General features: G+C 40.3%; 1 protein-coding gene across 2 annotated transcripts in view; it reads right to left on the reverse strand.

Annotated features, from left to right (window-relative positions):
* The window catches only part of PAPPA (pappalysin 1), a 421,200-nt gene that overhangs the window by 154,109 nt on the left and 248,218 nt on the right, over positions 1 to 18,873 (reverse strand). For both annotated transcript variants that reach the window (XM_077283454.1, XM_077283453.1), the window contains exon 10: positions 15,071 to 15,267. In XM_077283454.1, coding sequence (XP_077139569.1) covers positions 15,071 to 15,267 — 197 coding nt within the window. The remainder of the gene's footprint in view (positions 1 to 15,070; positions 15,268 to 18,873) is intronic.

Consider the following 18,873-nt stretch of genomic DNA (forward strand, 5'->3'; position numbering starts at 1 on the left):
TATATTGTATCTTTTCTATACATAAGTGTTTCTAGATCCATAGCAAATCACAAAGCAGAAAAATGTAAATGTCCCCCCAACTATCCTTATACAGTTAGGTCCATATATATTTGGACAGAGACAACATTTTTCTCATTTTGGTTATAGACATTACCACAATGAATTTTAAACAAAACAATTCAGATGCATATATTATATAAAAAGGAGAACCAAGAGTTTACTAAATATAATTATTTATTACTTCAAAAGATTTAATACATAATAAAATTGGATAATATACATCAAATACATATTAGGTGAACTACCCAAGTGAGTACAACTGACCGAAAGTCCACAGAGGGTAACCAAATATACCCAAACAGGCTAATACATAAGTGTGGTAGGTGGTAACAGCTTAGTGTGATTTTTCTCAAAGTAAACTGTGACACTGCAGCTAAATGCTCATTCTCTAAACCGTCCACCTTACTCCCATGCCTATATTTAGTATACCAGCCTGTTTACGTGTAAAAAATAACGGTAATAATTACCCATTCGTTGGTATCCAACTCCCGTGAGGACCCCGATCACCCCAACGCGCGTTTCGCGTGCTTGTAACAGCCTCGCTTCCCTCATCTTCCTTCGTCTCAGGGGACGCCCCCTGAGGAAGCGAGGCTGTTACAAGCATGCGAAACGCGCGTTGGGGTGATCGGGGTCCTCACAGGAGTTGGATACCAACGAATGGGTAATTATTACCGTTATTTTTTACACGTAAACAGGCTGGTATACTAAATATAGGCATGGGAGTAAGGTGGACGGTTTAGAGAATGAGCATTTAGCTGCAGTGTCACAGTTTACTTTGAGAAAAATCACACTAAGCTGTTACCACCTACCACACTTATGTATTAGCCTGTTTGGGTATATTTGGTTACCCTCTGTGGACTTTCGGTCAGTTGTACTCACTTGGGTAGTTCACCTAATATGTATTTGATGTATATTATCCAATTTTATTATGTATTAAATCTTTTGAAGTAATAAATAATTATATTTAGTAAACTCTTGGTTCTCCTTTTTATATAGTCTATGCATGAGTGATTCTAAATAGTTGGATATATTAAATCACTGGTATTTTTTCTAATGAAACAATTCAGATGCAGTTGAAGTTCAGACTTTCTGCTTTCATTTGAGGGTATCCACATTAAAATTGGATGAAGGGTTTAGGAGTTTCAGCTCCTTAACATGTGCCACCCTGCTTTTAAAGGGACCAAAAGTAATTGGACAGATTCAATAATTTTAAATAAAATGTTCATTTCTAGTACTTGGTTGAAAACCCTTTGTTGGCAATGATTGCCTGAAGTCTTGAACTCATGGCCATCACCAGACGCTGTGTTTCCTCCTTTTTGATGCTCTGTCAGGCCTTCACTGAGGTGGTTTTCAGCTGCTGTTTGTTTGTGGGCCTTTCTGTCTGAAGTTTAGTCTTTAACAAGTGAAATGCAAGCTCAATTGGGTTCAGATCAGGTGACTGACTTGGCCATTCAAGAATATTCCACTTCTTTGCTTTAATAAACTCCTGGGTTGCTTTGGCTTCATGTTTTGGGTCATTGTCCATCTGTAGTATGAAACGACGACCAATCAGTTTTGCTGCATTTGGTTGGATCTGAGCACACAGTATGGCTCTGAATACCTCAGAATTCATTTGGCTGCTTCTGTCCTGTGTCACATCATCAATAAACACTAGTGACCCAGTGCCACTGGCAGCCATGCATGCCCAAGCCATCACACTGCCTCCGCTGTGTTTTACAGATGATGTGGTATGCTTTGGATCATGAGCTGTACCAAGCCTTCGCCATACTTTTCTCTTTCCATCATTCTGGTAGAGGTTGATCTTGGTTTCATCTGTCCAAAGAATGTTCTTCCTGAACTGTGCTGGCTTTTTTAGATGTTTTTTAGCAAAGTCCAGTCTAGCCTTTTTATTCTTGATGCTTATGAGTGGCTTGCACCGTGCAGTGAACCCTCTGTAGTTACTTTCATGCAGTCTTCTCTTTATGATAGATTTGGATATTGATACGCCGACCTCCGGGAGAGTGTTGGTCACTTGGTTGGCCGTTGTGAAGAGGTTTCTCTTCACCATGGAGATTATTCTGCGATCACCCACTACTGTTGTCTTCCGTGGGCGCCCAGGTCTTTTTGCATTGATGAGATCACCAGTGCTTTCTTTCCTTCTCAGGATGTACCAAACTGTACATTTTGCCACTCCTAATATTGTAGCAATTTCTCGGATGGGTTTTTTCTCTGTTTTCACAGCTTAAGAATGGCTTGTTTCACCTTCATGGAGAGCACTTTTGACCGCATGTTTACTTCATAGGAAAACCTTCCAAATGCAAGCACCACACCTCAAATCAACTCCAGGCCTTTTATCTGCTTAGTTGAGAATGACATAATGAAGGGATTGCCCACACCTGTCCATGAAATAGCCTTGGAGTCAATTGTCCAATTACTTTTGGTCCCTTTAAAAAACAGGGTGGCACATGTTAAGAAGCTGAAACTCCTAAACTCTTCATCCAATTTTAATATGGATACCCTCAAATGAAAGCTAAAAGTCTGACCTTCAACTGCATCTGAATTGTTTTGTTTAAAATTAAATTGTGGTAATGTCTATAACCAAAATGAGAAACATGTTGTCTCTGTCCAAATATATATGGACCTAACTGTATATAATAATAAACCATTGGGCATTTGTGATAGAAATGATAACTCGTAATTTCCGTACTTTGTTTTAATTAGGTATTGAAGTATCGTAGTAATAAATTATTCTGCATCATAAAATATGAATGGCTCTTCTCAACCCGATGACATCTGGAAAATCAGGTTTTCTCTACTTAAACTAATTACAGTGATTGCTATGTTGGCATATATTATATATTTAATTACCATTGTTGATACCTCTGAAGAGAAAAGATTTGACATTTATAAAAACTCAACAAATCTAGTTAGTTGAAATCCTCAGAATTCATCAATTGGTGTTTAAAGAATAACCTTTGTTTTATTTTTTTTTCTATAAATCAATAGTACACGTGAAAATTAGAAACTTTGCAATATATGTTGTCTGAGGAATCTGCCTCTTTCTCCGACAGAATTTATTGTTAATTTTCAAAATTCTCAATTCCAGGGTAAAATCTGTATTCAGTGAAGACTGATTGTTACTATTTCTGGGATAGGAGATGGCAATTGGTTTTTATAATACTCTATGTAGTAGGGAAGGGGAGGAGTTCAGCCTCTGGCTCCTCCCTCCTCTTCATAGAATGTTATTAGTACTAACCGCCAGCGCCTATCTCTGTGATGTGAAAATCTGTCTTCACTGAATACAGATTTTACCCAGCAACTGAGAGCTTTGAAAATGAATGATCAGTTGTGATTTCTCTTAGAACATATATTACAAAGTTTTTCATTTTCACGTGTATTATTGAATTATGGAATAAAAATTAAAATGATGGTGACTCTTTAAAAAAGAATAAAAATTGATAATGCTAAGCGATTGATACCTTTTAGAGGCTAATTGAAAAGGTATGACAAATAGCAAGCTTTCATTACTACTTCGATCTCTTTATCAGCTATGGTGTAACCCAATATCTAAAGCAGTGTTCCCCAAGTCCAGTCCTCAAGAGCCACCAAAAGGTCATGTTTTGACGATTTCCTTACTAGTGCACAGGTGATAGAATTCTTGCCTGTCCACGTGATGCAAATATCACCTGGGCAAAGCGAAGGAAATCCTGAAAACATGACCTGTTGGAGGCTCTTGAGGACTGGAGTTGGGGAACATTGATCTAAAGCAGTGTTCCCCAAGTACGGTCCTCAAGAGCCACCAACAGGTCATGCTTTGAGGATTTCTGTATTGCAAAGGTGAAAGAATTCTTGCCTGTTCACGTGATGCAATTATCACCTGGGCAAAATAAAGGAAATTCTGAAAATATGACCTGTTGGTGGCTCTTGAGGACTGGAGTTGGGGAACATTGATCTAAAGAGTCAAATAATTGAGGTATTGAGTTATACCATGGCTGATGAAGAAAACTGGGCAGTCTCGTAAGATTACTATTTGTTATCATTAGTGATGAGCAAACATGCTCAGATAAGGCTGTCTAACAGCTGTGAAACATGCAGCCACGAGGACTTGAACATACTTTCCGAGCATGCTGAAGACACTCGGTTAGCCACAAGCATGCTCATATAGCGTTCGCTCATCAGTTATGATTTAGCCATTAAAAGGTATCAATCACAGAGGATCCTCAATTTTCAAAATGTTTTTAATCTACTGGTTAAAACGGTGCAAAGATATATTTTTACTGTAGTTAATATTTATTAAATGATGAGCAACCATTAATAGAAGAATATTATCTATGATTTATCCAGGGGAAATAAGATACAAGAGATCAAGTGCAGCTTTTAAAATCAAAGTTGCTTCAAGTTATAATAAAATATTAGACTTAGGTGGAAGTGAATCTCTGGAGATCTTGTTTTACAAGCAAACAACACATCAAATGGAATTTTTAGATTCTAAATCATCCAGAGAATGAGATTTCTAAATCATACATTGTACATTGAAATTCTTTCCATTTAAGTCTGAGACAGGTAGGTAAGCATGAATGGGTTCATAAGCTGTAAGCAGTCATTTCTGGTGACACTGATGCCTTCTAATGTCGTCAGGGCACAGATACCTCTTTTGTAGGCAGGTAAAGAGGTTTAGAATTTGTCATTTTCAACCTCATGTTGTATTGATATAAATTAGAGATAATTACAGATGCACAAATTTATTTGAGTGGGATTGAATTGTACTGAAATGTACAAAAAAAAATTTTTTTTTGAGAAAACGGTCTTTGTAATTTTGCTTTGCGTGGATTCAGCCAACTGGTGGCCATCTAGTCATCTGTTCTTTGCCCGCTTCCCGCCATCTGGTTCTCAGAGTTGCCTCTTCTATTCCCTTTTGAGAGCCTTATCTTCCAGTTTGTTCATGCAAGGCCGGTATTCTGGCCATGACCAATCCTCAGAGGTCACTGTGACATCATGGACTTGTGACATGCAGCGACTTTTGAGACCTGGTCACAACTGGAAGTCCCAACCGAGAATAAACAGATCAAAGATGCTACAGTGGAAAGAAGTCCAGTCTGCTTGCTGCCCCCCATCCTTTCCTCGGGGTCTCTTTGTGCCTTCTTAGCGCCAGCCTGTTCACTTGCAGATGTAAGTCAAGACCGTGACCAGACTTCAAAGGTCACTGCGCTCTGGACATCCAAAACATCACAATGATCTCTGAGGCCTGGTTACGGCTGGAAGTCCAGGCCTTGAGTGACCAGGCTGGAAGATGAGGCTGTCAATGGGGCACAGAAGAGTTAGGTCTGAGGACAACAGGCATTGAGGAGGGGCTGGACTGGTAGGCGGTAAAGACAGAGTAAGCTATTTTTACATCTTATGTATAGTATGCGGTTTGGAGAAAGGCCCCAGAATATGGTAAGGGATATACAATTTGAGAATAACTTTGTCAGGAAAATCTGCGCAATTCAGAGAATTCAAATTGCGTCAGTTCCTCTTATCTCTAGAGCTGAGTGGACCAATTTGATGCAAATCAAATTCGTGTACAATTTTTAGGAATTTACTAAACCTAGTGAATTTGACCAATTTGTTATTCGATCCCAGGAAATCATTTAAAATGTTTAGATTTCAGAAGTCCACATCCAACAGAGAAGGCTTACATGATGTCTGGTATGTCCTAGTGGGCTTCCTTGTAATGCCTTGCAGCTATCACATTACATGGTATAACACAGGAGGGACTATCATACTATGTATAAAAGCCGAGGAAGGGAATTCAGCAACCAATCTCGGAGTGAATTTACTCAATGAAATGATGTCACGGAAGAGAAAGCCATAAAACACTGAATAAACATTACAGACAGTGTGTGACAACACAGCAGTGAAGAACAGTTACTAACTAGCTATATATGTTGAGGTCACTTTGACACTACTAAGGTTGTGTTTGCGTTAAAGAGCTTGAAATTAATTGTATACACTTCTTGAAGATATTAGAGTATTATACACGTCTTTTCTTTGCAATTAGAGAACTTTGCCATGAATTGACTGAATTTTTGGGAAAAATTTAGCAAATTGAAATCTCAAACGATCTACTTAGCTATAATCTAAATATTTTGACACAATGTTTGCTCTTCTTAATCTCACTTAATTTCGAAGAGTGTTGCTTTACGCGAACCAACCTGAGGTTGACCATAGAGTATGGATTTCTGAATCAGTGATTCTTCGTTTAGTCTGCATGATTTAGGTAGAGTATTTTATTTTTTTTAATAAATGTATATATTGGGGAGCCAAATCTCAATCAAGCTACCTTAACAAGGATGGATAAGATATCACATTCCATCGAGTTAAATGAAAGAGGACCAAATAAACAGGATCAAACAAGTAGTTGAAGTTGTATGGAGCCATAGTTTAAACAATGAGAACGATTCCTGTCTTCTCAGTGGGGAAACAGCATCGTTTTTTTAATTACATGGGAAAACCTTATGGTATGCATTGTCTCCATCCAGGGTTATCTTAGGACACTTCTGTTTCATCTCAAAACACTTGATTGCTTTGCGAAAATGAAAACATTGATTTTTGTCTCCCTAGCTGCTAAAGATAGACAGAAGAAAGAAAAAAATAATCAAAATAAACAAGAGAAAAGGGTATGTATGTATAGAAGGAGGTCTCCGATGCAGGAAGGGAACATTTCATTTATTTACATTCAGTCAATCATTTATTGTATTTCTAAGAGACTCTAATTAACTATTTCTTTGGTAGAGTATAAAAAAGAACGATTATGGATGATGAAATGTCGCGTATGTGACATCAAATTGCATGAACTACAATTCTGTAGTAAAAGAACTGTTAGATTTGTCTACAAGAGGATGGAAAGTAAAAGAAAAATAAATGTCCCTTTGACTGCTCTCCCTGAAAATGCCAATAAAATGCACTAAAGGGGATGGTCTCATCATGAGTGACAAGCCCTGCCCATTTGACCTATTAGTGTGTCACTCACGCAGAGCTTATAAAATGTATGGCCGGCTGGAGCTTCCTCCAGGGGTAACAGCTTATCTTACTGCAGGAACCATGGCAATCTCTTGTCTTGATCACCAGGCAAGTTTTAGCATAAAAAAGGGTTCACCAATAAGGTAACCCCTTTTAATGATCTGTAGATGTTCAATTTGGATTGCACATGCAAGTCAATGAGTACAAGGAAATCATAGTACTGAAATTGGATGACAGTCTGATTTCCGTGGACTTACACAATGGAAAAGATGGAGAGCTTTTATTCTCCATCTTCTTACTAGTGCTGCGATTCTCTCATCTGATCACACTAAGCAGACACTCTAATTAGAGTTAGATCAGAGTGTCATTTGCATGATCGGCCTGATTCTCTGGGATGAGGGGATCGACAGCTGTGTGACCCCACCCGACCTTAGAACGGTTATCTATTTTGATATGTTTAACGTCTAGAAAGGCTTGGAAAAAAAGCAAAGAAGACAAAAGAAGAAATGCTCACCTCACCGATCACGGCCGATCTGAATTCAATGCTTCCCAGATCCACTACTGGTCTCTGCTTTCTAGTCCATTTAGGACTCAAGAAATACCTGCTCAGCTAATCACTGTCAATGACCTTCCTCAGCCATTGATTGGCTGTGTAGGTCACATGACCATGTTTTAAGACATAATCACAGCAGCGGAAGGTAGAAAAGGTAGAATCTGGTTTAGCATCCAAATGTGAGCATAGGGCAAACAAAAAGTACTAGTCCTTTTCATTTTGTTAAAGGGAACGTCTCTCAGGTTTTTGCAATGTATGTTATGTAACAACAGCATAATGTAGTGATAGAGACCCTGAATCCAGTGATGTGTCACTTAGTGGACTGCTTGGGGCAATTTTAATAATATCACTGTTTAAAGTGCTACAGATCTACCCGTTCTCTAAATAACCCTGCCCACATCACTGATTGGCTTTATGTGTACACTGTGCATAGGCAGAAAGCTATGAATCAGTGGTGGGGCGGGGTATACAGAGAAGGAGGACTACATAGCACGAGACAACTTGTTTTCAAGTGATGATCTCCTGAAACATAGATTTTTATTGAAACAACAAGCTACCCAGTAAGTGATACATCACTGGAATCAGGGTATATGCCCCCACATCATGCTACTTTCATGATGGTGACGGATTCTCGCTAACCTATTCTTAAACATTAAGAAATATTAAAGTGGGCAACCCAATACGTGAAACATCTACGTGATTGTATTCCATACTTTTTGGGTTAGCATATTGTTGGTGCAATTTTTTTTTATAGTAGGCGTAAAATGGAAAAAGTTGTCAAAAATGATATTAGTAGAGTTTAAACCTTTGCAATATTTAATACCTTGTTTGTTCCACACAAGAAATCTCAAGAAACATATGTCCATGTTGCAAATACACAAACTCGCAGCTGGACGACAGATGTCATTTCCATTGTTTTCAACCATTTTGGAGCCTTCTCTACTGCTTGTGAGGTCACCAGTGGAGAGAAACTAACAACGGAACCATCTGGCCTCGAAGGTGTTTATTCCATGACAAGAGTCTCATAACAAGAAATGTAGCCATGTACAGCATTGCAATAGTTCAGAGATTAATCTGGGGAGGGGTGAGTGGAAGTGCTGGATCATTCAGAAATGTGAAATTATTATTGGAAGAAGAACGAGATGAATATTAAAAGGGAAAGTTCTATACTAGAGGTTTGCTTTGCCAAAAAGACGACAAAGTGTCAACTGCCCGATCGGTTCTTTCTAGAAGTCTGAGAAATGTCATAAAATTTGCGTAAACAATTAGGTAAAACAAATTTTCCACATCTACTCCCCAGAACATTATCAATGGAGTGACGTCATCATGAAGTTCGTTTGATTCCTCGTTGGCCATATACGAGTGCCATAATCCGGCACCGGGGAGCCACCGAGAATTTGATTTGCCTCCACCTGCTATCTTACTGGAACTGATGTTGCTTGTAAAGGAAGCAATTTAGATAATAGTTACGTATTAGAGAGAAGTTGTAAATGCAAATCCCAATCTGAAAGTAAAGGTGAGCTGTCAATTTAATGTTCAGTCTAGGAGACAGTCACCCCAGAACGCAAGGTCCAAAGAATAAGGGTGTATCAACATAGGATGAAGGTGCCAGTCAGGACAGAAAATTGAATAAAGCACTACTAAGATTTATTCATTATTGACAATGCACTAAAACAAAGCAAAGAAAGCGGGAAAGCATGAAGCCTTATAAATAAGGACACGGGATTGCATATTCACATGCAACTGTTTACCGGCAGGAACATGGATCATCTTGAGTGAATGTCTACCTATTGACGGGAATCTATCATCTACTCTACACCCCCCAACTGAAAATATAGTCGTGTTGGTCTAGAAAATATAGGATGATAGATTTCTGTATTGCCCCAAAGTGCTGCTCTGGTGATGAAAAAATGCAGTCTTATTAGTCAGTCCCTTCCTCTCTTTGATTGACACCATCTGCTCTCATAGGTGTTTGGTGGTCAATCAAGAGTGGAAGATGGCGTCAGGGTTATACGCAAATCTAACACCAACCTAATCGAACACCTTCTCAAGAACAAAGATACTGCTATACGGTTATCAATTACTTTGTATTTTCAAGATCTACACAGTAGAGATGAGTTGATCTTTTGATATTCTAGTTCACAGGCTTTTCCAAATTTTGTCAAGAAATTAGATTGGCGGCGTAGAGATTCATATGGTGTCTCAGTACTGGAAAGCTTGTAATTGTTCAGAAACTATATGTGGGGGAAAAAAGAGAGTCAACCCCACTGACCATGAGCGCTTAAACTGTACGAGAGAGAGAGAGAGAGAGAGAGAGAGAGAAAGAGGACCCTCCTGACCATAAGAGCTTACACTCTACAGGAGAGAAAGGACCCCGCTGACCATAAGAGCTTACACTCTATAGGAGAGAGAGGACCCCGCTAACCATAAGAGCTTACACTTTACAGGAGAGATAGGAGAGAGAGAGGACTCCACTGACCATAAGAGCTTACACTCTACAGGAGAGAGATGACCCCACTGACCATAAGAGCTTACACTCTACAGGAGAGAGAGGACCCCGCTGACCATAAGAGCTTACACTCTACAGGAGAGGACCTCACTGACTATAAGAGCTTACAATGAAACTTTTATTAAACGATGACCCAAAATTAGTATTAAACAGAAAACTAAACCAAAACTAATTTATACAAAATCTTTATTACAAAACTAGGATAAATAAACCGACACACCTTATTAAAAAACCCTTCTATATGAGACTGGGTTTACAAACTGGCCTGTATGTTCAAAAGCAAAGAAGGTGGAACACCTACCTCACATATGGTACCTACACGTCCCTAGGGTACCCCCTACCTATCTGCGGAGGTTGGCACCCTCTTGGACGCAATGTGGCGCCCCCGCTCCTCGACGGCTGACCCTAGGTGCCCTGTGGGTCCCTAATAAATAAATTTGTTCATGGACAATTATAAGAAAAATGCCGTGTGTTAAAGCCACATCAGCGATATGCTGTGCCTGCAACCAGGCACAGCATATCGCCGATGTGGCTTTAACACACGGCTCTTTTTCCCATGTGCCTCCTGAGGAACCATATCATGGGGGGGAAACGCGTAGAGGCGAGATCTGAGCACAGATAAGTGTATCAGATTTTTAATTATTTGTTCTTTGATGTTCACCATGTGTATACTTTAACAAAATTGTCACTGAATTCATGCGCCTTTAATATATAGAGAGTAGTACATCTCCTTTGCTTGTGATAATTTACCAATGGAGTTGATACATGGCATATGGATATTGGGGTTAATTCACTGTGCATTTTTCTTATAATTGTCATATACCTATGCTTCCATTGTAGCCCACTAGTACAGCCCCATAGGCACTTTCCCTGAGCAGTCTCATTTGTCTATAGGGAACTGCCTAGGGTCTATAAGGGATAGCCGCCGAGGAGCGGGGGCGCCACTTTGCGTTCAAGAGGGTGCCAACCTCCGCTGTTAGGCAGGGTAATCTGGGCAGGGGCGCATAAGGGTATAATAGCCAGTGAAGGAGGTTTAGAATAGACGGTCATGTGTGCCACATGTTATCAAACTTAGCCTTTTGAGGCAGCAAATTGTTTTTTTTTTGTCATTGTGGCACTTTGGTGTAATATCATCTGGCATCTGTTTTGTTTATATTAGGTTGGGCCCCAGGTGTGGGCAAGTATGTGGTGTCCATGAACAAATTTATTTATTAGGGACCCACAGGGCACCTAGGGTCAGCCGTCGAGGAGCGGGGGCGCCACATTGCGTCCAAGAGGGTGCCAACCTCCGCAGATAGGTAGGGGGTACCCTAGGGACGTGTAGGTACCATATGTGAGGTAGGTGTTCCACCTTCTTTGCTTTTGAACATACAGGCCAGTTTGTAAACCCAGTCTCATATAGAAGGGTTTTTAATAAGGTGTGTCGGTTTATTTATCCTAGTTTTGTAATAAAGATTTTGTATAAATTAGTTTTGGTTTAGTTTTCTATAAGAGCTTACACTATAGGAGAGAGAGGACCCCACTGACCATAAGAGCTTACACTCTACAGGAAAGAGAGGACCCTGCTGATCATAAGAGCTTACACTCTACAGTAGAGGGAGGACCCCACTGACCATAAGAGCTTACACTATAGGGGAGAGAGGATCTCCCTGACTATAAGAGCTTACACTCTACAAGAGAGAGAGAGGACCCTGCTGACCATAAGAGCTTACACTCTATAGGCGAGAGAGAAAGATGACCCTGCTGATCATAACATCTTACAGTCTATTGAAGAGAGGGAGAGATGACCCTGCTGACCATAAAATCTTGCACTCTACAGGAGGGGGGGGGAGAGATAGAGAGAGGACTCTGCTGATCATCAGAGTGTACACTCTATCAGAGAGAGAAAGAATGGACTCTGCTTACCATAAGAGCTTACACTCTACAGGAGAAAGAGGACCCTGATGATCATAAGAGTTTACACTCTATACGAGAGAGAGACTTCCCCAGTGACTCTGGAGATGGGATAAGACTGCCATACAAACTGTGCTCCACTAGGAACCGAAGATCTGTGATGGACTCTCATTCAGTCAACCTACTTACACCCTTCTATGTACTGATGAGGGGCAACAATAGCTTTTTAGATGACATTCTGTTTTGATCCTCAGTCAACTTTAGGACATTGATTTATATGGAATGTGAAACTAAAGAGGACAATTTCTTTCCTTTTGAGGAAAGCTAATTTGCATACATTGTTCCTTATGACCTTGCTGGTAGAATACCATCTCCTAACTCACGATCTTACTTTTTCCTGCCGTGCCATCACCTGACAATCCATGGACTGATTGTGCACTGTTATTAAAATGGCAAAAATCTTATTCATTTAAGCATACCTCCCAACTTTTAAAGATGGGAAGGAGGGACAAAGTTTGCGGCGCGCGAAGCGCGGCGCGGCAAATTTTAGGCCACGCCTCTGACCACACCCATTCATAATTAGTCACACCCATATCCACGTCCCAACCACACCCATTTAGCAGTGCTGATCACACTGTTTCATATACAATAGTTATAAACAAAAAAATATGGCCACACAGTGCTCCATACTGTATAATGACCACACATGATGCCCCATACTGTATAATGGCCACACATGATGCTCCATACTGTATAATGGCCACACATGATGCTCCATACTGTATACTGGCTGCACATGATGCTCCATATTGTATAATGACCGCACATGATGCTCCATACTGTATAATGACCGCATGCATACTGTATAATGGCCACACATGATGCTCCATACTGTATAATGAACGCACATGATGCTCCATACTGTATAATGACCGCACATGATGCTCCATACTGTATAATGACCGCATATGATGCTCCATACTGTATAATGGCCACACATGATGCTCCACACTGTATACTGGCTGCACATGATGCTCCATATTGTATAATGACCGCACATGATGCTCCATACTGTATAATGACCGCATGCATACTGTATAATGGCCGCACATGATGCTCCATACTGTATAATGAACGCACATGATGCTCCATACTGTATAATGACCGCACATGATGCTCCATATTGTATAATGACCGCACATGATGCTTCATGCTGTATAATGACCGCACATGATGCTCCATATTGTATAATGACCGCACATGATGCTCCATACTGTATAATGACCGCACATGATGCTCCATACTGTATAATGACCGCACATGATGCTCCATACTGTATGATGACCACACATGATGCTCCATACTGTATGCTGGCTGCACATGATGCTTCATACTGTATAATGACCGCACATGATGCTGCATACTGTATAATGACCGCACATGATGCTCCATATTGTATAATGGCCACAGTTCTCCATACTGTATAATGACATACAGGCACGCAGCTCACACACACGCAGCACACACACCGCTCACACATGCACGCAGCTCACACACATGCAGCATCACACACACAGTATCACACATACACACGCAGCATCACAAACGCAGCTCACAAACACATGCAGCTTTGCCACAAATGCATCACACACGCAGCCATCACACACACAGCCATCACACACACACACGCAGTCATCACACACACACACGCAGTCATCACACACACGCAGCCATCACACACACACCCGCAGCCATCACACACACACACGCAGCCATCACACACACACACGCAGCCATCACACACACGCAGTCATCACACACACATGCAGTCATCACACACACACAGCCATCACACACACACACGCAGCCATCACACACACACGCAGCCATCACACACACACACACACAGCCATCTCACACACACCCAGCCATCACACACACACCCAGCCATCACACACACACACCCAGCCATCACACACACCAGATACCTCATACACACATGACACACACACAAATGCAGCATCACACACACACAATGACACACACATGCAGCATCAGACACACATCTCACACACACATCACACACACATCACACACACACACATCACACACACACTCTCTCCTCTGTGGTGCAAGGGCGGCTGATGTCCATGTGCAGCTCTTCAGTTTCTCCGGCTGCTCACAACTCTGCACTGTCCCTGAACCTCCCCCGTCTCTCCTTCTCTGCCGGGATAGCAGCTAAGAGCAGGAGAAGCCGGAGCTCCGTGCACACACAGGAGGTAGTGAGTTGCTGACCTCTCATCTTGATCGCTGCTGGCTCTCTGCCTCAGCGTGGCAGCGCCGCACACACAGGGGGCGGGGGGGGGGCGGGATCGGTCGGGAGGAGACCCAGCATGTATAAGAAAAAAAAAAACAGCCACAACCTAAGCTACTCAGGTGCCGCCCCCTGCATTGTCCCCGCCCTAGGCACGTAGTGCGGGACATTAGTGTCCCGCCCGGGATCCCGGGGCTGACTGTCAAAATCAGGACAGTCCCACAGGATCCAGGACGGTTGGGAGGTATGATTTAAGTTTACTCATTTGAAAGGGAACCGGTCTGGGGCATACAAAATATTTGGCAAAATACAGTACAGTATATACAGTATAGTATATACAGACAGTATAATACTATCTCTCCCAATACACAACTCTTCAGATCATAAAAATCAATGGTCCAAGACATGCTACAAAGTTTAATGTGCTTACATTTATTGATATTATGTTTGTGCCAAAAATGATTAATTAAAACATTCTGAAAAAAAATGCAAAGTTCTACAAGTTTTTATGCATAATTAATCTATTTGGTATATATAATCTATGATGTTTGTGCAGCACAGTGGCCCAGTAGGGGACATAATAGCACTGGGGTCTTGGGTTCACATCTCACCAAAGACATTTGCAATGAGTTTGTATGTTCTCCCTGTGTTTGTGTGGGTTTCCTCCGGTTTCTCCGGTTTCCTCCCACATTCCAAAGACATACTGATAGGGAATTTAGATGGTGAGTCCCAATACAGACAGGGATTTTTGATTGCTTACCTGAGTAGCTGCAGGCTGACCAATAACTACCCATCCTGGGCACTCTTGATCGCTATAGTGTGACACGGTGACATTTGAGGCCCATTGATCTTGGAATCCGTTTGGAGTGTAAACCCCGCAATCTTTAATACTTGTCATCTTTTCAAAATCCTCACAGACGCCATCACCATCATGGAAATAACATCGGCTTGGTTCATCTGTGTGACAGAGAAAGAGGTAACAAATAAAATAGCATCATTGGGAAAAAGGTTTTTGGAAAGAATTACAATTTCTTCACGGGAACCTGCTGGCGATCAGCTGATCACCATATGCTGAGCAGCTAAAAGATGCGGCAACTGATTGTGGTTGATTATTTGTACGTGAATTGAATGAGAAAACATTTAATAAATGTCACATTGAGCTCCCAATGTGGGAATTGCTCTTAGTAGGTCTCCACTTTGGATAACAGAACCCTACATCAGTGGTGTTTACTCAGATCTGCAGACATTTTCGAAGAGTAAAAGCTTCAAAATAACTCTAAGTTGGTATTTTAATGCCTGCAAAACCCCTAAAACTGGCAAAATTTAATTCAGTTTTGACTCCTTATTAGCAAAACATTCAAAATCTGCTTTAACATAAAGCAGTCAGGTCCCCTGACTGTCCAATACGCTCTTACAATGATATTCATCTAGATTTCTATAATTTGGTAGGGCAATCGATGTAGTTGCTAATGCTGCAATTCTTAAGTAATGCACTTTTTTTCTGCGGCTTTGCATATGCTTATAAGACAGAACTAGTGTAGCAACTTACTCGAAAAAATTAGTAACACACTAAAAAGAGAAACTGCAAATGACCCTGCCAATTCCTGTACAGTCTAGTTATTCTGACACCACAGTCCCTAGTGGTTCCTGCGTGAGCTGAGATAGCCCTACCACAGACTAGATGATGGCAACTCAAATCTATGCTGCCTGAAAGGCCATCAAGCGCTTCACGCTCCTCCTAAAGAACCAGAGGGCAGAGCAGAGTGCAAATTACTTACAGAAGGGTAAGTGTGCTGAAATAGATAGAGATCCCAGAGTGAGTAAAACAAACCATGAAATACAAAATAAAGGGTGTAGTGCATACTGTTCGAGAATATGCCACCTACTTCCTAAAAAGAAACAGAAGATAGGTACAGGGTAAACAACATAAACAGCAGAGATGAACCCTAGCTGGTCTTTCACTAACTGACTTAAACTACATTGGTGTAACTGGACAATCAAATGAGACTATTACCAGCAGAACATACCAGCAGGAGAAAGTATATAAAGCTGCACTCAGAAGGTGATAGGGCAGAAAAATGAGTAACTGAAAATACCTGTTACCTTAATAAGACAGAAGCAAGGATAACAAAAACTAAACACCCAGAAAAAAAGGTGTATCTGCTGTGGCTTGGCGGACAGAGAAGCAAACCATAAAGCAAAGGCTCAAGGGTTCGAACTCAGAGACATGACACCTGCATAATGATCCTAAAATATTGGGTACTGTATGCAGGCTGTCGATCACGGCCAGCAAGGTGATATCTAAGGCAAGGCTAGTCTGAAGTGAGAGAGATGCTGCCACCATGGACAAGTCCTCTGTTATTAGCATATGCAAAGCTGCAGGATCTAAGTTCAAAGATTGCAGAATTATTAATCCATATCAGACAGCAGAACACGGACTAATGTTATTCAATGGGGGCGGTCCATAGGAGTGATTATTTTCATTGACCGAATATGTGCATGAAAAAATCGAAACATGAACTAGTGTCATCTGTAAATTGGATTAGATTCACCTATCCAAGTCTGTGGGTGAGCAAAAAAATCGGACCCCATACAAAGTCAAAGTATAGCAGCCGACTTTTACGAATACATTGCAATTCTTTAGCATAGGTAAAACTAACTATACAAATTGTAAATGGTCTTGTAAATTACTAACAGCTGCTACTGTAAAAAGAAATGAAAAATTGCACATGGATTACAAGTGAGAAAAAAAAATTGTCAGTCTTTTCTGGATGAAACTCTGGATGACTTTTTATGCGCTCGTGTGAACCAACCCTGAATCTGTTTATTCACTTTTGTGAATGTTGCAATTTAAAGAGAACCTGTCACAATCTCAAAATTTTAGTCAAATACCTTGTAAAAATTCCTGAGCTCCCCTGATTCTGTCACTCTTTTCCATTTTAAGCTGTATCACTCCATTTCAGAGATATTCACGTTTGTTACTTTTGGAGCGCAGTATGAGAAATCTCTGCTTTGCAATCCAATTTGGTGTTTCTCCAGAGTTTTCTCTGGGAGCATATGCTTTCACACCTCTTTCCTGGATGCTGCCAATCACAGCTCAGCAGCTGATCTAGAAATCAATTTGACTATCACTGCAATGAAGCGACGCAGAGTAAAACTAAGGGTAGAGACAGACTGTCTTACTTGTCGTGCGAGGCCTAACTAATAAATATAATTAACTTTGCCTAAGATATAGAAAACAAGACTATACATGATAACAATCGTCCCAAAGCTTTTCATCGCCAATGAACACATTGGATATTATTCAGTGAGGGGAATGACCTGGCAATCGGGTTGTCAGAAAATACTATTTAATATAGAATGTTGTGGTAGATGTGGTCTCCTCTGAAGTCCTAGTTTCAATAAATCGTGATTTTATTTGTTTCCTCCTCCCCCCACATCTTTTCCTTCCCATTCTCTCTCTTTCCACCTTCCTTTCTTCTTTGTATTCCTCTAGCACAATCATAATTATTTGGTCCATACAAGAGCTTACGATATATTATCACCTCATCAAGATGATTATACTTATAGCCCAATGTTTAACGATAAATTAATATCAACAACCATGTACTTTTTCATTGTTATCATTGACCATAATTGGAACGTTCTGTTTTTCATATCAATGTTGTATAAAAATATTTAAAGTAATAAAAATTCGCCTAAGATTCAGTCCTACTCTCTTTTACCTGTTTCATACATAATAACAGAAAAACTTCAGCAAAAAGAATTAACATTAAAAAACCCCATAAAAGCCAATATAATTTTTTAAGGCAGATCTAGAAAAACATCTATTCGTTTATATATATTTTTTCAAACTTAACACAATGGTACAGTGTAAACTACAATTTGATCTCTACGGAGGCTAATTTGTTCCTAATTTTGCCTAAGACCCCAATAAACATGCCTGCCAAGATTCGTAAAGTGTTAGGGAGGATAAATGCAGACAGAGATCATCCAAGTACTTGGCTTACTGCACTATGTTTTTGGGTTTCCTCTTTAGGAATAGATTAGTGTACTTAATATTTTCCAAGAACAGGATGCTTCAGAGGAGCTCATACACCGAGAAAAATTAAATAGCAAAAATGCATATGTAGTCAGCTCTCAGAACCGAAATGTGGACATTTTTCACTGCTCTTGACCGACCAGCAAAATTTTCAGATGTTATCATACATGCGTTTCTTGAGGCTCTAAAAATGTTCTCATCCGGACACTTAAATATTTTTTGTCTTTTTTTTAGAGAAACATATGGCTTAGTTTTTGTCATTTCTAGATTCCTTTTTTGCTATTATCACTGGAAAATAAAAAAAGAAAATAGGAAATACATGTCTATCTTTCACATTTTCTTTTGTTCTAGATTCTTTTCGTGACTGCATAGGACTGCTGAAAACATTTTTAAGTGCTTTCCCTTTGCCATAGAAATTATTTTATATATGATGGACATGTATTTTTCTTGAAGAGGTGGAGCTAGAAAAAGAAATACTGACTGTCAGTGTCTCAATTTTTTATTTTGCCATATTATATTAT

This window comes from Ranitomeya variabilis, chromosome 2 (assembly GCF_051348905.1).
Source record: "Ranitomeya variabilis isolate aRanVar5 chromosome 2, aRanVar5.hap1, whole genome shotgun sequence".
Taxonomy (NCBI): Eukaryota; Metazoa; Chordata; class Amphibia; order Anura; family Dendrobatidae; genus Ranitomeya; species Ranitomeya variabilis.